Consider the following 21,509-nt stretch of genomic DNA (forward strand, 5'->3'; position numbering starts at 1 on the left):
ATTAGGAAGCCCGCATTCACGCACAGTGTGACTGTGACGTGGCGGTAGATGATTCAGCGCCTTGAAGACGTGAGGAACTTCACTGTTCTCGAACAATGGATGAGGGGAACAGATGAAGAAGACTAATAAAGTATGAACATTTTAGTAATATAGTCTTGCGACTCTTGCCCTACGAGTTCTATGGATCCTATGGGTCCGGGACCTGCGGCTGGGAGAAAGGCTTGGCGTGTCTGGGCCTTTTTATCTTGATCCAATCTGTACATGCAACCCCGATGGCCAATAGCATCCCTGAATCCTGATCAGGGTCTGCGCCACAAAGTACTTGCAATTATGTCAGCATAAGCAGCCTCAGTAGCAGTGTTGAAGGCCATGGAATCCTAGGTAGTGTCTTTCTCTTAAGGATCTCCTTTCGCCAGGATTTAGAGAGTAATTTTACCATGTCTAAAGTTTTGCCAAGACAATATACAAGCGAGGTTGACAGCGACCTTGACAATGACCAGCTAATACCAGACGGTCAAAATGATCACGCGGTTGAACAGCCCCGGTTGTCACCTGATTTGAAACCTCGCCGCAGCCAAAAGAAATGTATGTTACCTATGTACCAAAAGAGCAGTCACGATACTTCGAGCATAACTAATACGTAGTAGTCACTCCCCATGAGTACAAGCAAGCGATTTACGCCCATTCTCAACGATCTGTCTTGACATCCAGCTTTCCTGGCCGTAATTATAGGACACTTGCCAATTGGCTCATACGTCCGAATCCAAACACAGCCTTGCAAGACATAGATAGTGGGGGCAGGGATAAGCATAAACTCATTGTCTTACACAACCTCGACGACCCCGGACTAGGCCAGACCCGGATTCTCACTGAAGATGACACCGCTGGCCTGGCGGTGTCACTATCGCATAAAGGCAAAGGGAGTTTGTTGTTTGTACAAGGCTTCCTATCTCCTGGCTGGGTTGCGGAATTGGGGAGTAGATATCGAATCGATCCTGAGTTCTTCTGTCGTCACCTCGATTTCTTCGACAACTCGGTCCACAGCAACTGCTTCAATGCCCCATCACTCTTGAACACGACTAACAATATTATCCACATCCCCGTGAGCACGATACTCACAGATGTAATGACCTATTCTACCGCCAAACTATACGATAATTCTGTCAGTCATCGAGGGTTGACACGATCTCAAATGTCCAAGTACAAGAAAAGCCTTCAAAGTACGGCTAGATGCGGTGATTCGATTGTACGACAATATTCTATTTTAAGCGACCGATACTCCGTTATTGAGCAACGAATCTCTATATGCATCGCAGAAAATGGCGATAGCTGGACTGGTAAGTACAGTTCCTAGTATATTTTCCTAACAGGTATTGATCCACATATAGGATTGCTCTGCATGGATATTGGCCGCAACCTTGACAAGTCACTCGTTGGTCCTTGGTATCACGATTTAGACCGGGAGTCAAGCAGCAACATGACATCACTGCCTGTGATTCAACACCATCCTAAAATGACCTGGAGAAAACTGGGCGACATAGATATTTCCTCTCGCCCATCCCTCATACCAACCTACTCGACACATCCCGGTCTACCACAATCAATATCCACCCTCCCTTTAGAATATCGCTCTTTGCTCTCCGCACTAAATATTTCCAGACGGGCGCAATCTGATCCTCTCCACGCACTCATTCCTGTTTTCGCTCACGCAGCATTCTCTGAAGTTGCTTTTCTGAACCTAATTGGTGAGCTGATGGACAAATTAACAGAGCCGCTACCGCTGGATAATTTCCAAAGCGAGACTTTCGAGAGCCTCCAACATTTTGAAATCATTCTAGATCGGCACGCGGCCCAAATACGTCACTGTACCAGATCTATTCAACTTCTAAGCGAGAAGAGCCCATTCTCTCTGCTTCGGAATACAGGCTCTCCACCAAGAGAGCGCAACAGTCGTTCGCCATCGGGGAATACGGTCTCAGCAGACTGCGACCATCATCGATATGTGTCATCATTTTCTGCCGTCGGAATACTTCAGGATTATGAAGATCTTCTAGAGCGTTGCTTGGGTCTTCTTTCTCGAGTGCATTCTGCCAGAAACTCCGAGATGAACCGCGCCATGATACTAGAATCGCGACGCGCCATCGAGCAGTCAGAACGGATGAAGAATCTGACACTGATAGCAACTTATTTCATCCCGCTATCTTTTACCGCCTCACTATTTGGGATGAACTTTCATATATTCGGACAGGGTGAGCTAGCTGTGTGGTGGTACGTCGTTATCGCGGTACCGATTACGTTTCTGGCACATATGCTCTATTTTTGGGACTTGCGGACTCTTCGGCTTAGATATCGGAGCCTGAAACACATTTTTGGGGAGTACGAATGAGCATTTAGATCATGGTGAATTTCAAATTATGCCAAAAGTATTTGACTAGATCTTTACAGGACGGACACAAAGCTAAGGAATATGGAACTATCCATGCCATTTGATATAGCACTATGGGGCATCCACGCATCATTTATCAATATGCGTCCGAGTGACTTTCAATCCTTGTAACCTGACTATGGGGCCCTCGCATATTTCCAATTCCATTCTGTGGGCAATAGAAGGTCGAGTTAAGACCTGATCAGACTGAAATAATTGTATGTTTGCGCGTCGTCTTGTAAGGAACTCTTCACAGTTAGTGACAGTCCTTCCTTGATATCCCTTATATCTTACGTAATGAGAAGGGTTTAAGGTTCGGCCCCACCACTTCTGCATATACATCATTATGGGGTTGTAATATGACCTCGACATTTGTTGTATCATTCCATATTAGTCTCGTCTCAAGGTCGGTCCAACAATTGGCGGTGGGTCACCGTGACACTTGAGTAGTCCTATTTAGGAAGGGGTCCGACCAAGTGCCAAAAGGACCTGCATACTTGACTATACCCCTTTAGGAAGGTGGATATGGTCCACTGTGCAGATGAGAGAACCTGAGATTAGTGGCAGTCCGGTCCACCGTAATGTATGTGATGCACTAAGCCTAATCGGGATGAATTGATGCCTGCATTTGCCTAACTATGCCTTAGGCAGCAATATTTTTAGACCGCTTCTCTCACCGTTTTCAAAAGCCTTACCGCCTTCTCACCCCGTCTTACCCATGTTTTGCCGCCGTCTCACTACCCTAATACCTGAATCCTTAGTAGGCTATACTAGGAAATTTACTTGGAAGAGATACACATGTCAATTCATGCATGTGTATTATTGTTTAATATCCTAAGTCTTTTAAGATAGAAACTCTAGCACATCCCTTTTCGGGTATGCATAGACGATGTCTTGGCGGTATATAACTAGCAAGGGTAAATCTCCCCGTCCCGTATCTTAATTTCGCATACACAGCTAATCGTTCCTCACTATAGGCTTCATCTTCAACCACATGGGGCCACAGCTCATGGCCGTATGGTCGTGACTTTCGTTGATTAATCCGGTTCCATCTTCCTCCGGTCCAAGCTCGAATTCAAAGGTAGTTACCAATCTTGCAAGGACTTGCTTCATCTCCATGTAAGCAAAAATCTTACCCACACAGTTGAATGGGCCTGCACTAAATGGAATGAAAGCTTTCGAGTTGTGGGTTTCTGAAGGGTTGATCCAGCGGGATGGATTCCAAATGCTTGGGTCGGTGAAGTTTTCAGGGCCTAGTACACGACCATTAATTATTTGTTGGGATATTTGGACGCAGATCATCACTGTCGATTTTCTATACTTACTATGTTGAATAGTCCAGGTCGGACAACTGACGGTGGTATTACCAGGGATATATGTGCCGTCAACGTAGATACCCTCTGGAGGAGTGAAGCGTGGCAAACCGGACGGCACGGCGGGATGAACTCGGAGAGTCTCATTGATGACGCTTTCCAATAACGGAAGATCTTGGATAGCTCCAAATTCCAGGTTGGCAACATCTGCATGACTCTCAATTTCCTTGCGAAGTGCAAGTTGAATGTCTGGATTGATCGCAAGACGATACATGCTGTAGGTTAAGGCAGAGAGAGTCGTGTCGCCGGCGGCAATCTGCAGCATCATGGTATCCTCGATTTCTTCCTCGGGGGTCAGGGTCTTTTTTCCTCCGAAAACGAAAGACAGAACGTCCGGCGTGTCTATCTTGGCAGCTTTGCGCTCGGCCAGACTAGATGCTGCGAAGGATCTAAGGCCCTCCATCGGGACTGGCAAGCCGGGAAGACTGGTTATGATTCTCACTAGCCATGGGAGTGGCGCCAGTAACACTCCTGTTGCCAGGAATTTCTCCACCTCCAGAAGTCCTTGGTGAATCAATCCAGAATCGAGACAGCCATAGGATTTGCTGTATCCCAGATCACCCACCATATCAAAAACAAAACACTTCAGCCAGTGATTGATTAGGACGCCCCTCTCGTCTTTCCCGTTTGCTTTGGAGATACAGTCAACCATTAAATCGGTCAGGCGATATAGCTTAGGGAGATATTCCACGCATCCTAAATGGGATAGTCAGCTTCTAGATATCTATTTTCAATCAGGGAATGCTTTTTAATGGTGTAAATACGACATACTTTTGGCGCTAAAGGCCTTGTCCCACGCGGGTCTGCGGGCTCGATGTTTCGTGAATTCTGTCTCAAGCTGCAGACTTTTTGAATCCCGCAAACCGTAGAATGTATTAGACTTCTCGCACTTGGTACCAGCACCATAAATCATCGCCACACCTTCTTGGCTATTTACAGAGAGGTAATTGGGCGCTGATTAAAATATTTTTGAGTCAGATTTCTGATTCAAAGCATCGGGTGGATACACTTACCTATCCGTACTATTTTTCCATATTTACGGTGTAGCTCATCGTGGAGTTGGTACCTCTGCTTTCCCATCGCAAGCTTGCCAACCCCCCACCATGATGTTAATCGGGCCATGCTAGGGCCAGGGAAAGACTTCAATGGATGGAAAAAAAGTCGATAGATAGAGATGCTAGCAAATAGTGGTGCACAGAAAGCTGCATTGGCAAGCGAAAGAAATATCCATGCCTGGAGAGGGTTGTTGCGAATGGACAACAATACCCAGAGGCCAAATTGGACATAGAGGTACGGCATAAAGCCCATTCCTACCAAGCGGTCGACGTTCCGATGGCGAATAAAAAACATATGAGAAGCGAGACCCAGGAAGGCAAGGGAAGTGAAGATCCGAGCATCTCCCGGACCTCCCATAAGAAGATCACTCATCTGCAGGGAGAGAATCCCCATGCTGACTTATTTTGTTTGACCTTTTTCAGCTGTGTTGCCGCTTTTGAAAACTTCCAAAGGTTGAGTTAATGAACACGAATCTCTTTTCTGGAGAAAGTGACATTCCGCAACCCCACTTTTGCACATGTAAGAACTAGTCCCAATGAGGGTCAGTATGATCGCTAAAGCCCAAATATCATACTAGTAGGTCTTGAGAATGTGTATCGGTTATCAGTTGGTTTATTTTGTCCCGAACTCCGAGGGTGAATAGCAAGGCACCGCTCCCGCAACTTTATGGTGAGCGTGAGCAGACACATGATATAGATGCGTAATATTGCTTATGAAAGAACTGTGTAACTGTAACACAGGAAATACCTTGGGGCTTACTAAGCAGAAATGATGTTGGTTGGTTAACTAACTAGTATTTAGAAATTAGTAGTAAGTTCTATGTACATAAGCACTTGTATTGCCAGAGGATTAGCAATCTTGTCTCTGACTCTCCAGGGCTGCGAACGCGGGTGGTTGTTCTTCCTGCTGAACATACATTCGAACCGACCAGTACCCCTAGAATAAGCTATCTCTCGAGAAATCCCGTCTGCAATCGTTAGTACACGGTACGATCCCTATCTATGACGAGATAGCGCATCCAGATACTTTATAGTTGCAACTGCTAGCTTCGCCACCTGTAACCTTGACATCCTCGAACACAATGTTCGAGCATGAACCATCACCACACAGAATATAGTAAGGTTGGGCCTCTGACGCAACATATCCCTTGACGTTCTTTATGAGGACATTTTCAATTATGACACCATTACTGGGAATGCCAGTCGGTCCTCCATTGAGATAGTCTTGCTGAATGTCGATACCGTATTGGGTGATATTCTGGAGAACAATGTTTTCGTAGGTAATGTTGGAGATGAAACCGGTGTAATTGTAGTTGGTCTTGATACGGGGACCAGCTTGGGTGTTAATGAGGAGAGAATTGGAGTACTGTAAGTTTCTTATGTTAGTAAAATTCGATTGTAATAAAGACGAGTATTTTCAGGGTCAACTCACGTGGATATTAGTCACATTGTTGTCAGACTTTCCACCGACGGATCCAATGCTGAGACCATGGGAACCTTCGCAAATCATATCCGACACGGTCATATTATTTCCACTGGTAATGGCGACACAGTCATCCTGGTTGTGAACGAAGTTGCGACGAATGGTGATGTTGTAAGATGAGCTGACGTCGAAGCCATCACTATTATGCGCCGCTGCTAGGCCATCGCTACGCGAATTGGGAGCATCACCCGCCGCGTTATTCAGAGTCATATCTTGGAAGATCACATTCTCGGATCCTGTGATATCGAACAGATGAACAGGCCAGTTCTGGATGTAGAGCTTCTCGATCACCGAGTTGCCAGTGACTTTGTCGACAACAATGAAATGATCCGGCTTGGGTAATCCTCCATTAGAGCCCAGGCCATCCCAGTAGGCCTGGCCGTTGCCGTCAATCACAGCTCCTTCCTTCGCAGTGATGGTGATTCCTTCTCCGCCAATCGTGATGGGGTTAAAGCTCGACGAATTGACCCATCCGAATGTAGTGAGTCCCTCGAATGTCACAGTTGTTCCCGCCTTGAGGCTAGATAAATCAATAGAAGATCCATTCGGGGCAGCAATGTTGGACAAAACGATGTCGGTGCAGTTCGCAACAGCAGCTGCAATCTGGCTATATTCTTTGCAGATGCAGGGCTCGACAGTAGATGCTGTTGAAGTATGGCCATTCGAGCCAGGGCTGATGCGAGAGGCAAGCGCTCCAGAAACGCAGCTAGAAATTAAAAGAGAAGTAAGACCGACCATCATGGCGAGTAAAGGTTTAACTTTTCTTCAAGCAATTGACCTGAAAAGGTACGCGACGCATCCATTTAAGCGAATTATTTCCCTCCATTCCAGGTACGACGGTAAGCTACCCCGGACTCTAAATGCGGGAGGAAATTAAATTTCCCGTCAATCGTTAAAATTGCCCAGAGTGGACCTCTTTTTCTAAAATCTTTTCTAGTATTGAAATGTTCCCCGGTGATTCCCCGCATTCTCGTGTGGAGTTCGACGGAGGATATAACGGCCAGCTTTTCCGCTGATTGGAGGATTTTTACCAGATGCGGAGTTTTTCCGTCAACCGATCAAAGTTGACTTTGAACTCAGGAGAACAACCATTAGAAATTCGGTTCGAGGGTATGCAGTAATATGCACAAACATGGGTATACAAAGCTTGTTTTCTCGTTCATGTCAGATTTGTATGGTCGCTCATCAACAACCGATCCATTGCTATCAAGAGTCAAGACCCATCCGAAACAGATGGCAGGATGTTGGACGTCGCATTGAATGGTGAAAATTCACACCCGTGGCAGCAATAGTGGTCGGCATTTCAACTATTGCGGGTTGATCATCGTCACAAGAAAACAATGACAACTACTAGTATCTAATGTGTGGTATTGAAATACATAACAGAATCCAATCTATTATTAATGACCATGCCTGCACAGGCTGCACTAATAGAAATTTGGGGTAACGGAACAGTATCGTATAGGGGGCGCCCTTCCCCACCGCAACTACAATAATTGGAAATTTTAATCGATGTGCGCATCGTATATTGCGCCTTGGGCACTGACACCATCGAATACTATGGTTGAATCAGGAACTGAATATTCCGCCCACTGAAGTGCAGTTCATTCCAATTAACTCTAATTACCACCCTTCTTGTCCACCAATTTCCGAAAGAAACGATTACTTCAATATACCGCGCAGTAATAATGGGCATTGAACCGCCGTAAAACGACTCGAATGGCTTATAGGTTTGAGTCGGCAGTGATCTCCGAAGTCGTCGAACACGAGACGTCCTCCACTATCACCGTGTTTCCGCTTTTACCTGTCACACGCACATCGACGGTATCCGTATCAAAGCCCGAAGCATACTCGAAGTAGTTGTAGGATTGGCGGGTAGTACTAGTCCAAGTACTACCTCCATCGGTACTAACCTCGAGTGCAGTAACGGGCTCATTGGCATTGACGACTTGCATAGAGAACCAGTATTCGGAAGAACCAGATTTATTGCGCAGCTTCAGGGCACCGTCCAGGTCGCAGGAAGTAAACTCCCAATCAATATCGATGATACCGGCCGAGATATCCGCGATTTCGCCAAATGCATCCTCGAAAAGGTCAAAGTGGTTTGCTTCGCAGCTTGGGCATTCGTCGACAATCTGTTCAGGAGGTAGGTGTTAGCCTTGGAAGAAAATCTTAGATGAGTTTGGGAGATGATATAGTTACCATTGCTTTGATGGTCTCGCCGTTGGGGCCCTTGACGGCAACACATGCACCGCAGTTGGCAGCATTGTCCCATTGGTCAATTGACAGTGCCGTACCAAAGAGACTACTGGGCAATGTGTAGTCAGAAAAGGAGCAAGTTCCACCCGAGAGGTTACCGCCGTAGTAGGTGGCGGTTCCAGCAGTCTCGCTGGCTGAAGACGAAGACACAGTCGAAGATGAAGGTGCAGTCGAAGTCGAAGTCGAGGTCGATGAAGTAGAAGAGGAAGTAGACGAAGACGAAGATGAGGAGGAGGAGGATGAGGACGAGGAGGACAACACAGTAGTAGCAGGAACTGTAGAGGATGTTGAGGTTGCAATATCTTCCACAGCTGCCACGGTGGTGATAGTACTCAAGCTCTGAGGAGCATCCGAGGTTGATGTAGCAACAGCAGCAACACGGAATGCGCTTTCAAGGCTAGTAGTCTCGGGGACAGACACCACAGAAGAAGTCTGGATGGATGAAGTCGACACCACATCATTGTATGTGGAAGTGGGTGTTTCAATATAAGTGCTGGTGATGCTGGCACTGGTAGGGATCTCAGGTGCTGGGGTAGACGTCGCGGTAGCAGTGATAAGCACAGTCTCATAGTACACGCTCAAGGTATATCCGGATGGGCAAGAATCATCGCGCTTCATCAACGGGCTGGCGGAGATGGTCGCAGCAAGTCCAAAAATGCTCGCAGTAAGCGAGAAGAGATTTTGGGATTTCATGTTGGGGACGGTTGATATCAGGTATATAAATTTGTATGGGTGAAATGAATCCTGGGCAGTGAGATCGAGGGATGCGAAAAACGGGAAGCGTAAAATGATTGTGGTGGCAGCTATGCCAAAAAGTATTGATAATGAATGGACGTCAGGATTTCAAATCCTAGACTGGTAAGAGAATGGCAGTGTCGCAGACCTGTGGACGAAGAAAAATTGTAAACAAGAGAGAAAAGACAGTGGGAAAATCAAGTATAATGTAGGGCCGGTTCACCGGGTCTCAGTTAATTAAAAAGCACATGTCCAAATTTACACATCTGCACCTGGCTTATCCATCGGACCATGGTCACTGTGTTGTAGCTACTATGGAGTAAAGAAATGAGATTGAATTCATATGAAACACTTAACCACCCTATGGCCACTAGCGTCAGGGTTTATTCCCGGAAGAAGCCGAAAATAGGCGTCCGCCGTGCCTTATCGGGCTTAGCGGGCGCTGCTTAATTAAAACCAATTAAGCCAACGGTCCAGGCTATCTATCGTGACGAATGAACTTGAAGCAAATTTTCCACTGGGGCTCTGATGAGATTAAGGGTAAACAACTACGCCATAAACCAAGACATGACAAGGGTCTGTTCAACAATTTGACATTTGCATGGTTCCGATGTTAAAATCTCAATTCCACCATAGTGCCAATCAGTGCTTATTTCATCACTAATAGTTGATGAAAGGTAGAGATAAATAGCTCTCAGAGTCTCCCCCAGTATGAATTTCGTGCCTTCCTCGGTTTGTACCCACCGGCTCAGTTGGTGTCAAAATGTCGACCTCGGGAAGCGCCATATCATGACCGGAAATAACGAAGCATTATACCCTCTCCGGCTTCAAATACAATTCCCACAGGCCAGATAGGGATGAGTAGCGGAACAATCGTTCCAGCGGGAATTGGTTCACGGCATGTATAGGAAGTTGTTGAACGTTCCCAGGATGAAACCCCTTGTAGTTGAATGCTGGGTGCTCATCTGGGTGACAAAGAGGGCTAAAAACCGTGTCTGGAAACTTGCTGTTAAGCTTGTCGTGCACAGACATGTTGACAGTGTGGGAATGGTGAGCAGCCGTGAGCTAGAAAATTGATTCTCGCCGGTATACAGCTTAAACCTTGCAGCACAAGAAGACTCTAGGCTGCGAAAGTCCTCCATATTATGTCTCTGACCTCATGAATTCTCGGTGACTCGGAAACTGTCAATTGATCGTCATCCGCTTACATGTCAATTAGTCTAATTTAATAGTGGAAAGTCGAATCGACCAGACCCCACACCCCACATACTCCACAATGCACAATGCACAACTTTTTTTTCCGAGGTCCTAGAGGTTCACCTCAAGTGCTCGCTTTTCCTTCATTGATTTTACCGCATATCCGTTGAATAGCAGGGATAATATATGAGAGCTATTACATATTACAGTTCTCTGTTTTCTACATACGCGCACCCTTGTCTTCACACATGTGCAAAGTACTAGTATTACTCCAATTTAACTTTGATCGAGTTCCGCTTAGTCAGTGACTGGGTAGACTGTAGTACAACTTTTAACTGATACCTACACTTCTTTCCCTGCCGAGGCTCAGATACCTAGGAACAACTTTGGAACATGACCTAGCAGCTAGCGCTGCTGGGAACGTTCTTGCACTTGCTGCTCTTCTTTCCACCGGAGACGCTGACGCCGCTCCAAGTCCAGTCAGAGCAAGCACCAGAGGCGCACAGAACGTAGATATCAGTCGCGCTGCTCTCAACAGTACCCTTGACATTGCTCACGGTAAGGCCGGTGATAGGGACACCACTGGTAGGAGTACCAGTGGGGCTGCCGTTCTTGTAGTCCTGCTCAACAACGATGCCGTACTTGGAAATTCCAGAAAGAGTGATGTCCTTGTAAGTGACGTCCTTGACGGAACCGGTGGCTCCGTAGACGGTCTTGATGCGAACACCTTTAAAAGCAACACGTTAGTGGGAATAGTGCAGATTTGCGTAGCGGTTTCCACCTACCATTCTGGGAGTCCTTGATGCTGCAGTTCTCGATGGTGACGTTATCGACGGTGTTATCGGAGCGCCCACCAACAGATCCGATGGAGATTCCGTGTCCTCCGGTGCAAGAAGCTCCAGTGAAGGAGATGTCCTAGGAGACGCAGTATTAGTACAGTCCAAATTTCTCAAAAGTCCATCTGCACGAGATCGTGCTTACCGAGCCAGAGTTGACGGCCAAGCAATCGTCCTGGTTGTGGACGGTGGGGTTGGTGATGTAGACACCGGTGCTCTCGCCAATGTCGAAAGCATCGGTGTTGTGGCCACCGTTTGCGTCACCGTCGGCGTTGTTGACAGTGATACCGCTCAGAGTGAGATCGCTAGCACCGTTGATGCTGAAAACCTGGACAGGGGAGTTCTTGATGTAGATGTCTTCGATCGTAGAGCTGATCATCTTGTGGGCATAGAAGAACTTGGGCTTGGTCTTGCCGCCGTTGGTTCCCTCTCCGTCCCACCAGCGGGAGCCATCGCCGTTGAGGACAGCTCCGGATGCTCCCTTGACAGTGATGTCGGTTCCGGAAACCGAGACCAGGGGACCGGACCACTCCTTGTAGCCGAAGGTGGTTTCACCTTCGAAAATGACCTGAAAGAAAAATTAATAAACGATTCAAGGTGCAAGTTTTGCCAAAGGTCGGCTTTGGCTTCTTACAGTCGTTCCCTTTGTCAGACCAGTAAGATCAAGGGTAGTTCCGGCCGGGACAGCAACGGAGGAGAGGACGATGGTCGAACAAGAAGCCTTGGACTTGATGGCAGAGGCGGCACCCTTGGAGCCGGAGAAAGTGCAAGTGGAAGAGCGCTGCTCAATTTCAGATGCACGAGTGGGAGCCGGGGCGGCGTGGACGGCGGCAGCGCCAAGCAGACCGGCCAAGCCAAGCTTAAGACCGATAATCATGTTGTAAAGAATGAATAATGAAACAAAAGTAAAAGAATGTAAAAGAATGTGGTTGATATCACTTTAGACCTACACGGCGAGGGTGCCATTTTATACCCCAACCTTGCACAAGGGGTTGGTGGTTCCAAGTCAACGAACTAGATCAGGGACCAATTAATATAAATGGGAGATTGCACGACCCTGCCCAGACGGTGGATACAGGCAACAGCTATTCCCTCCAATAGCATGGTCGGCTTTGTGCATGATATCGGCATTTATGGACTCCATTTCACACATGGGGCGCAATAAAGTCATGGGTAAGCGCCTTTGGAGAGAGCTAGTGGCATGGTAGAACACGGTCATTGGCGGGATCATTCATTCAGGGCAGGTAACTTTTCTAGAACGCACCGTTGGTCCACAAGCCCAGCTGTTAGTTTAAATAGATGGCGGTTTCGGAGAAAGACATGTAGGGTCCTAAGTGGGGACTTGATAAGGAAGTGTGGACCAACTAACTGCTCATCGCACTCTGAAGAATTGTTCAGGTTTTGAGAAGATTGGACTGTAGCTAAAGACCTCATTCACTTAAATCTGATTTTGTTGTTGGCTTCACCGGGCTTTGGATCAATGGAGGCCAACTTCATCATGGCGATCAAAAGATGAGCTTCACATGTGTTGAGTCTGGGCGGGATTTATCCGGGCGATCTTGGGCCGGCACCTGGGAACGCCCGCAGCCCCAGTAATGCCGGAGGCTAGCCCTAGATAGGCAGTCTCCGATGGGGTCTTGGCTGCTGAAATGAAAGTTTTGACTGTTGAGCATACTATATTTCCAATGATTTACGGAATCCGGGAATCCAAACAAAATCCTTTTATGGGGTGGAGGTGCCAAGGATCTCCAGGGCTTCTGTTGAATAAAATTCATGACATAGAGATGAAGGGCAAAAAAAAAAGATTATGAACTACCCAGTTCTCAACATCAGGCCGACTGGATCTATCAATGTGTGTGTAGTACATATACGTGTGCTCGTTGTGGCTCCAATGTTTGAAATATCCAGCCTGCAGACGTATCGTATGCTCGTTCCAACAAATTATCGAAACATCATTTTGAGTGCCCACCCCGACCCATATTTTTAGTTCGGATATTCGGCTGCGAATGGGTTGACACTGCCCCATAAAGAATTGCGTAGCTTTCTTTCGGATTCAAAGTCTCATTTTCCCCTGGTAGCCCCGACGGTCTCCTTGGATACATTTACCTCGAGATGTATGTGGCATGATGCAACACCTATTCAGTCCTGTCGAGCCAGTTTTAGCGTGCATTTGGTTTAGTCCCCTTCTGTCCACCAAGTCATATTCTCTATTGTCCGGATATTTTTCTTCGTCGGTGCTTTCCAAACACAACCAAGAATGGTGTTATATGGGTCTTTAGATGCAAGGGCAACCTATTGATCGATCTTAGCCCCTCAAAAATTCCAAGTGTAGCTTCTTCAGAAAGTCATAATAACTAGTTACTTAGTTATCAGGTGATGAGTCATTGACGACAACAGTGAACTGCGTTTCGAATATGTTCATTGCTTTCCCTAGCAAGCGAAAGAGGTTGTATTTCTCAAACTAGCAAGGCCACCAGCGGCAACAGGTGGAATTTGACTAACCAAAGATTGCAGGTGTATGTATGGCATATCGAGGCAGTCGGTGAATCTTCCAATGTCGTTCCGGATACCGGCATAGAGAAACCGTGTTTTGTGAGTCTCTTCAAGGGCCTGGCCGAATACATCTTCTGTTGGTCGTGTAGAATCGCCCATGGTCATATATATACCCACGGGCTGAAAGGCTGCTGGCGAGACGAAGCTCAAAAATAGGCACAAAATAATGAAATTTATGCTGTCTTATGGTCAAGACCACATGCGTAGGGAAAGGGGATGAGTTGTGAAGATTAAATTTGGGGGGGGACGGAAGGAGAAGAGATCAAAAGCGCCGTTGAAAAAGTTGGGCTTTTTGGAAGCAGCCTGCCGAAACCTTGGGAGATTTGCTATTACCTACATACCAGAGCAGTAGTAGATACAGCACTTGAGGCATTCCAGTTCATGAGGCGTAGAGTTAGACGAGGCTATCAACATCTGCTGAATAACCTTGCAACCTACATTAATGAATTCAATATCCTGAAGTGTACTTTTGCTGTTCTTATTCCTCTCCTCAACGGTGACATTTCATAGGTAACTCTCTACCATTAATCTATAGGTAAGAAATTAACTATCAACAAAGCTTTTGAAAACCAATCAACCCGAACGCCAGTGGTACCATGTATATGACACAAATGCAAAGAAGCCTCAGCCCACGTCCTCAGGACTGCATCTTGTTGCTGTTCTCCTCGTTGAACTGGTCACGGGAAGCGGTGAACTTCTCAGTAACAACATCACACAGATCCATCAAATCACCGAAGCCCTTCTCAAGAGCCTCGAGAGCGGTAGTTGAGTCTGGAAAAGTCATGTCAGTTAAGACGATCCCTGAATATTGCCGTGGTATCCAAAAACCATCGCTTACCGGTAGTCTGGATGCGCAAGTGCATCTTCGTTTCGGAGGGGTGAGGAATAGTGTAACCGCAGAAATCGACAGCCGGGCTAGAGAGGTTAAGTCAGTGATACAATTCCAGTATCCAAGACCCAATCCGTGATCTATAATGCATGATCTATGGAAGTCCGAATCCGAGTCCGAGCAAGATAACTCACTTCTTCATGATGGCGTATCGCAGTGCGTTACCCATAGTGTGGCCTTCTCCTTCGAACTGGAATGATGCGGCTGTCTCTGAGGAACCGGGGAGCTAATGCGACAAGTTAGATCGGATGATATTGTAGAAGAGGACTACTCCTCTATGTCTCCGCCGGGTATCACGTACCACCACGATACGGCGCTCATCCAGCATCAAGTCATCTTGCTGCTGCTCGACGTCGACCATGGGCTGGTCTTGAGCATCTTGGACAGAGCCAGGCATTGTGGGATTGGAGGTGGAGGATTTGGTAGATGCTGTCGTTTTAGGTCGCGGAGGCCTTGAGCTCGGACTCGTGGGTCAATTGGTGTAAATTGACTGAAAAGCTATCGGACTTTTCAGCTGAACAATCTCTGGAGGATATAATGGCAAGCGGAAGGAGAATCGTAGAAGGAAAGAGTGACATGGACTTTGACGCTCCGAATTGCCCGCAAGAAAAAAAAAGTGGGTTATCGATAGAGGGGCTCACCGCCTTCCTTTCTAGGTATGCATGTGTACAACTTTGACTATTTTTTGGCTTCATGAATCATGAATCATGACAAAGCGTTGGATGTTTCTCCGGGTGTTTATTCCAACGACAGAGTCTTCCTGCATGTCATCCTGAATAGAAGCTACAAAGAAGCCGTTCATTATTAGAGTTCCTCATGTCGTGCAAGAGCTGTTTTGTGAGGTTACTTGTAGTTTGAGCCCCTGTCCCACAACAGCTACAGTTACAGATTGATTACAGATTGAGGGTGGGATGTTAATCTCGATAGGAAATGCAAAAGCCTATGAGTTTGATGAATAGTCAAGATGGATACGCGGATGGAAGAGATCAAAGAGATCAAAATGATCAAAATGGTTATTAAGAATGCTGAGGTAATCCATAAACCAAGTCCAAGCTGGACCCATGGATCTGAAGCATGAGATCCCATTTAGGTTAGAGTGACCCCTGTGGCTGGTTTCATCGAGTTTCCATTTATTTCATTTATTTAATTTATTTATCAAATCCACCTTCATCGTTCTCTCTCTCTCTCTCATATTTACTATTCAGAAGTGGCTGTCGCCTTTGAGACTGAGCTTTTAACTCGCCTTCCAAAAGGAGAAATGCCCGAAGCCAAATTTAGCATAGTTCGGTCCTACCATCAATAATAGATCCATCACATCTGGAAAAGATCCGAACCGGGCGAGATTTCTTGAACCATGATGCTAACAAAGGATGGACATAGCGGGGAAGCTCATTAAACTCCTCATCTCCGATCCAATCGATTAGATGAAAGGAAACGAACCATCGAAACTAGTGACTGGCTGCAGTGGCTTGACAAGGCTAAATAATTTCCCTGGAAATTAAGTAACAAACTAGTAGATGAAAAAAAAACCAGATTGGATTGGAAAAGGAATAATCCAGTCAAAGATAAATTGAAGTACGAAGTACGGAGTACGGAGTATCGAGTCTGCAGTCTGTGAAAGAGTGAAAGACACATGACTGAAATGGACCCAAAAGAAGAGTTTTCGACCTCCTGGCGTGGTGATCTGTGCACCAGACTCGTGTTCTTTCAAACTCCTTAAATCCGTTTGACGTGGATGAGCACCAATCAACGGTCATAGTCCACTGGAAATTCAGGTTTTTCATTTTTCTTTTCTTTTTCCCTCACGGTCGGCAGAGGCTTCCGTGCATTAGTGATACGGAGTTCATGAAGCGATCCACATCTCGGGGAGGGGCCATGATGTCTAGATCAATGATTGATCAGATACTTATCACAAATTTATCATCATATCGAGGACGGACATCTAAAGGAAAAGAAAAAGAAAAGAAAAAGAGCTAGGTTATAGGTACATCTACAATCGAGATGCAGCCCCCAACCCTAGTGTCACATTATGAACCACACTCCTTGTCGATGTAAGCGCCATGTTTGACCTTTGAATATGTGCCACGATGTGGTCTACTAGGATGAGGTCAGGGAAGTAAGATGCTCATCGGGACAAATAAAATAAAATAAAAAGTGTTACGATTTTGGGGGCCAGAATTCATACAGAGTCATAGAGCATAAGAGTACAGAATCATCGTGTTTTCCTTATTTCTCTCCCGGCGAGTTAGCACCAAAGCGAGTCTAGTTAAATACCAAATCAATAAATGTTTCACGATTGATGAAGGCAGCAAGAAAAGAAGTAAATCAGAACAGAAACATGTCGTGTCTCAGCCGAGAGATTCTGATACGCTCGGTGGCCCCAGAGTGGAAGCCCCTTCTCCACCATGAACTCTCGTCTTGCTGGTACTGGGGACTTGCTTGATCTTACTGGTTGATATGGTGAATTCAAGTACCAAGTACAAACCCCCCTCCCCCTCTTAATAATGCTGGTGTTAGAACTATTTTATTTTCCTCCCTTGGGGGCCCAGAACATTCACTTTCGTCTTTTTTCTTTTCCCCTTAAGCCTCTTTTTTATCTATTAGTTTAAATCCGAAGCTCCATTTCTTTCGCTTGTTGCTTCTGGATCTTTTTTTTTTTCTTTCGTTCTTTTTTCCTGCAATCTGTCACACTCTTGCCGCCTAACCGCCGAACACTTCCCCCCTCAACCCGTTCTCCTAAATCCTTCCGAGTTCTTTGTTCATTCCAACTTGGACATTGATCTTGCTATGACCCTGCGCTTGGAGATCTGAGCCAGATACAATACTTGAACCCCGCACTTCATCAGTTCATTGATGCTCCTCTCTTAAGCCTCCGGGGTGCTTAGACGCCGATCCCGTGCTGGGACGAACGCTACTACTACAAGAAAAAAGCAACAAAGAGAGGATCCCCCGACTACATCCATCAGAAAGGAGAAATCACCTACCCATCTCCCACACTTGTCACCATGTCGACAGCAATTGCATCCGCGACGGCGGCTCAGCTATCCTCGCCGCATACCACCCGCGATCCCAGCCCCAAGAATTGCCCGACCTTGGCACCTCCGCCTGCGGTTAATTCCTCTCCATCCCGGATGGCAAGTTCACAAGATGGCCCCAGGGGCACTCCAGAGAACAAAGGCCCATCGTCTCCGTAAGTACTATGATACACTGGATGCGAAAGAAAGAGAAAGAAAGAGAAGATAGATAAAAGGATATCCCAGCGCAAAAGGCTAATCAGATTGGATAGATCGCAAGGTAGCGCGGGTCCCAAAATCACCGTCAAAAAGGAGCCTCCATCCTCTCCCCGTATGCAAAGCCGTCCCCGTCCCCGCAAGCTGGATCTATCGACAAGTCTTCCCTCCTCTAGCGGCTTGACCGTCCGACCACCAGGAGGTCCGATGACCGCTCGCGATGGTGTTACCATGCAGGATGTCGGCCTCGCCTGTCTGTCGCCCGGCTTCCAGACATATGATCCGGTAATGAGGGAGCAACTACAGCGCAGCCTGTCCGTGCGCGAACAGCAGCGATCAATAATCGAGGCGCGAATGCAGAAACCTGGCAAGGATGACGCGCCTTCGTCACAAACGGGTTTCATGGGCATGCCACCCCGGAGTGGCTCCAAGCGACGAGCACCGCCTGGCCTCTCCATCGTCCCGCCATCCGCATCCCAGTTTGCCAACGAGCGGGTCATCCAATCCGCCCCGTTGCACCAAACTTTCACCGGCCGTTATCAACCCCAGCCTTTGACCCGTCACGTCGTCAACCAGAGTCCAACACTAGGCGCTTCATCGCATATGCATCAGATTCCGGCCCCCCAGACCAACAACCGTCTTCCTCCCCTCTCCGATGTGTTCGGATCCGATGCGCTCGGCCGTGATCGCGAACCCAGCCGCCAGGGTCTATACGTGAATGCGTCGAGCAGCAACTCCTCGCAATCAAACTTGGCTCCCATGCCTTCTCCGGGTCTACCTGCCATGTCTACGACCCCCAGTCGACCACGGGAATACCGATCCGCCGAGGAAGCCGTACAGGAGCTATCAGGCGGACGGGAAGAGCTGCTTCCCCGGATTGTGCATTATGGAGGACACCAACCGCCCACACCGCCATCCCCGCAGACCATGCATACCATTCCCAAAACTGCGCCGATGGCCTGGGAAGAATCAGCACCCACTTCTCTCGCTCCAATGCAAATGGCGGATACGACTGCGCGCCGTCGCCCTCGCTCCGAATACGAGCATGATAATGGAAGCCCCCCGCTGGGACATGGTCCTGATTCTCAGTATCGACCTAACCCGGCTACCAACCCAGCCCCCAGTGCCACTTTCCCTCCCACTACCTTCCCCGGTCCCTTTGGCGCCGGCCGGGACTCGCCCGAGACAACACAGAAGAAGAAGGATGAGTTCTTGGGTCTTTGTGCTCGGGCATGGGATCTGTTCCATTCGTGATCAACTTTGCAGATGTAATTGCAAAAAGAAATTCCGGCCTGGTCTGATATGGTCGTAGTTGACTCGATCTTCTGTGAAGTCAGTCAAGATGATCTAGAAAGGACCCACCCTTTTTGCATAATCCCTATTGCTCTTTAATCTGTGGTCTTGGCTGAAACATCGCTCATGTTTTATGCCATAAACAAAAAGAAAAAAAAATCTTACAGATGACTCTTTTCAAGGCAAAATTTCTCATGCGACTCTCTGGCTGGTCTTGAGTGATTGAGTCTGGGTTCTTCACCCTTCACATATATGACACTGATGTTTATACCTCCCATCTCTTATATCCACGGTACGATTAGTGGTGAGCCTGTGGCTCATGGAAAATCCTGCACTTGGGGACTCATGCATTTGATTTTGAATTGGCGTTTTCTTGGGACGGAGTTGTTGTTTTTACCATATACCTTTTCTTTCTGGATGTTCTATCTTTTTCTTCTTCTTCTTCTTCTTCTTCTTCTTCTTCTTCTCCTTCTTCTTCCTTGTTTGGAATCTAGCATTTGTGAAATGGGATTTGTGATGCAAGACTTTGTCTTCAGCGGAATAATGCTGGTTGGACCTAATACATATTGCTGGAATCTAATGCTGTAATCTTGAGGACATTTTGGACATTTGAACATCCACACCGCACCATTCATCCTAATAATTTTAAAATCGTAAAAAAACCAAAAAATTCCTGGGTATCTACTCAAGTCGCCGACGCTTGCCAAAACTCGGAGGCTCGTCGTTACTCCCCGTTCCACGGCGTTCCCAGGGCATCTCCTTGCGCTCCTTGGAAGCCATCTTCTTGCGCCGACGCTCCATGGCCTTCGCCCGATCCTTGGACTTCATCGACTCGTACTTCTTTTCCAGAACCTGTTTCTTCAGGTCTGATTGCTTCAAGAAATACGGGGTGCTCTTCTTGCCCTCCCGAATCAACTGCTTTTCACGCTGCTTATGTTCAGCCATAACCTCGCGCTCCCGCTTCTTACTCTCATCGGCCTTGAGCCTATCAGTCGCGGACCGAATCTGCGCCTTCAGCGCCTCCTTCTGAGCCGGATTCTTACACCTGCCAAACTGCTCCTTGAGATCCTTCAGCTCATCCGCTCGGTACTCATCCAAGAATGCGTAGGCCTTGCTCGTTCCTTCCGAGAAGCGCCCAGAACCGCTGTAGCCCATAACAGCCGCGTCGAAGCGCGGATCACGAGCCTTAGCATAGGCTGGAGGCTCGACAACCGTGCGCCTTCTGGTGACAGCGCGCTTGGAAGATTGCTCCATAGGTGCGTGCTTGGATGTGCGAGCCTTTTCCTTTTCCTTTTTATCCTTGGATCCTGACGCTTTAGCCTCGGCCTCTCGTTTCTGTTCGCGAGCTTCGCGGATCTTGGCCCGGATGTCGTCGAGCGGGGAGGCAGTTGAGGTTTCATCTGATTTTTCCTTGCGCTTTTTGGGACCCATGGAGGCCTGAGCTTTGGCTAGCGCGCCAAATGAGATGTTACTGAGAGATGATTGGAAATCGTCTTTGTCGTCATCTTCGTCGGAGATTTCACCCTCGAGATCCTCATCTGAGCCTTCCTCTTCATCGTCTTCGTTGTTGGAGTCCGAGCCATCATCCTATACGGGTATTAAAGTTAGTGCATGCGCTTACAAGGTCGGCAGGATTTGCAAGTTGTATACATACTTCTTGCGATTGATCTTCGTCGGAATCAACTTCCTCTCCGGCCTCGTCCTGCGAGACTTCTTCGGCAGAACTTGAGGCATACACATCCTCCTCAACATCTGGCCTTGCCCGCACACGGCGGTTCAACATATCTGAAATAGCCATGGTATGGATTGAACTGACTGAGACAGTACAAATTGTCTGACGATGGAAAGCGGTGCAAAAAAAGTAAAAGTACTGCCGGTGTGGCGGTGAACCCGATAACGGCCGATTAGATATTTTTTTGCGCGATCGATCAAACGATCCAGCTCCGCGATTTCTAGAAGAAGTCATTAATGGCTCGTTCTATATCGCCTGCTTTATTTTTTCTTTCTTTAACCCGTCCTATAAACATACGAACCTCCTACAGGATAGCCTATCAGGTACACCTTATCCAATCTCCTCTCCATCCAATCATTGTCTACAATTTCCAAATCCATCAGGACTGAACCCCCTCTCTAGATTATACCCTCCTTGCCTTCCTCTTCTGCAGTCGATTCTTCCTCCCT

At 47.3% G+C, this 21,509-nt stretch overlaps 9 protein-coding genes across 9 annotated transcripts; 1 reads left to right on the forward strand and 8 right to left on the reverse strand.

Moving 5' to 3' along the window:
- Window positions 1–3,382: 3,382 nt before the first annotated feature.
- Window positions 3,383–5,247, reverse strand: N7466_009253 (uncharacterized protein; the record flags this gene model as incomplete). The annotated part of the gene is made up of 4 exons (XM_057168642.1): window positions 3,383–3,678; window positions 3,751–4,494; window positions 4,570–4,752; window positions 4,812–5,247. The coding sequence occupies 4 exons, from the start codon at window positions 5,245–5,247 to the stop codon at window positions 3,383–3,385; spliced, it is 1,659 nt and encodes a 552-aa protein (XP_057017348.1).
- Window positions 5,248–5,853: 606 nt separating this feature from the next.
- Window positions 5,854–7,074, reverse strand: N7466_009254 (glycoside hydrolase family 28 protein; the record flags this gene model as incomplete). Its single annotated transcript, XM_057168643.1, has 2 exons — window positions 5,854–6,219; window positions 6,286–7,074. The coding sequence occupies 2 exons, from the start codon at window positions 7,072–7,074 to the stop codon at window positions 5,854–5,856; spliced, it is 1,155 nt and encodes a 384-aa protein (XP_057017349.1).
- A 986-nt stretch (window positions 7,075–8,060) lies between these two features.
- Window positions 8,061–9,288, reverse strand: N7466_009255 (putative extracellular cellulase CelA/allergen Asp F7-like; the record flags this gene model as incomplete). Its single annotated transcript, XM_057168644.1, has 2 exons — window positions 8,061–8,471; window positions 8,539–9,288. The coding sequence occupies 2 exons, from the start codon at window positions 9,286–9,288 to the stop codon at window positions 8,061–8,063; spliced, it is 1,161 nt and encodes a 386-aa protein (XP_057017350.1).
- Window positions 9,289–10,140: 852 nt separating this feature from the next.
- Window positions 10,141–10,362, reverse strand: N7466_009256 (uncharacterized protein; the record flags this gene model as incomplete). Its single annotated transcript, XM_057168645.1, has 1 exon — window positions 10,141–10,362. The coding sequence occupies one exon, from the start codon at window positions 10,360–10,362 to the stop codon at window positions 10,141–10,143; it is 222 nt and encodes a 73-aa protein (XP_057017351.1).
- Window positions 10,363–10,925: 563 nt separating this feature from the next.
- N7466_009257 (glycoside hydrolase family 28 protein) lies at window positions 10,926–12,240 on the reverse strand (the record flags this gene model as incomplete). The annotated part of the gene is made up of 4 exons (XM_057168646.1): window positions 10,926–11,254; window positions 11,313–11,442; window positions 11,509–11,931; window positions 11,998–12,240. The coding sequence occupies 4 exons, from the start codon at window positions 12,238–12,240 to the stop codon at window positions 10,926–10,928; spliced, it is 1,125 nt and encodes a 374-aa protein (XP_057017352.1).
- A 1,485-nt stretch (window positions 12,241–13,725) lies between these two features.
- N7466_009258 (uncharacterized protein) lies at window positions 13,726–14,015 on the reverse strand (the record flags this gene model as incomplete). The annotated part of the gene is made up of 2 exons (XM_057168647.1): window positions 13,726–13,793; window positions 13,826–14,015. The coding sequence occupies 2 exons, from the start codon at window positions 14,013–14,015 to the stop codon at window positions 13,726–13,728; spliced, it is 258 nt and encodes an 85-aa protein (XP_057017353.1).
- A 538-nt stretch (window positions 14,016–14,553) lies between these two features.
- On the reverse strand, window positions 14,554–15,202 carry N7466_009259 (DNA-directed RNA polymerase core subunit RPC19; the record flags this gene model as incomplete). The annotated part of the gene is made up of 4 exons (XM_057168648.1): window positions 14,554–14,687; window positions 14,755–14,831; window positions 14,940–15,031; window positions 15,107–15,202. The coding sequence occupies 4 exons, from the start codon at window positions 15,200–15,202 to the stop codon at window positions 14,554–14,556; spliced, it is 399 nt and encodes a 132-aa protein (XP_057017354.1).
- A 2,608-nt stretch (window positions 15,203–17,810) lies between these two features.
- On the forward strand, window positions 17,811–19,289 carry N7466_009260 (uncharacterized protein; the record flags this gene model as incomplete). The annotated part of the gene is made up of 2 exons (XM_057168649.1): window positions 17,811–17,995; window positions 18,092–19,289. The coding sequence occupies 2 exons, from the start codon at window positions 17,811–17,813 to the stop codon at window positions 19,287–19,289; spliced, it is 1,383 nt and encodes a 460-aa protein (XP_057017355.1).
- A 720-nt stretch (window positions 19,290–20,009) lies between these two features.
- Window positions 20,010–21,126, reverse strand: rrp36 (putative pre-rRNA processing protein; the record flags this gene model as incomplete). The annotated part of the gene is made up of 2 exons (XM_057168650.1): window positions 20,010–20,915; window positions 20,983–21,126. 2 exons carry the CDS (start codon window positions 21,124–21,126, stop codon window positions 20,010–20,012), a joined length of 1,050 nt encoding a protein of 349 aa, XP_057017356.1.
- Between the last annotated feature and the right edge of the window lie 383 nt (window positions 21,127–21,509).

The sequence above is a fragment of the Penicillium verhagenii genome (assembly GCF_028828195.1).
Source record: "Penicillium verhagenii strain IBT 33310 chromosome Unknown utg000009l_segment0_segment0, whole genome shotgun sequence".
NCBI classification, from domain to species: Eukaryota; Fungi; Ascomycota; class Eurotiomycetes; order Eurotiales; family Aspergillaceae; genus Penicillium; species Penicillium verhagenii.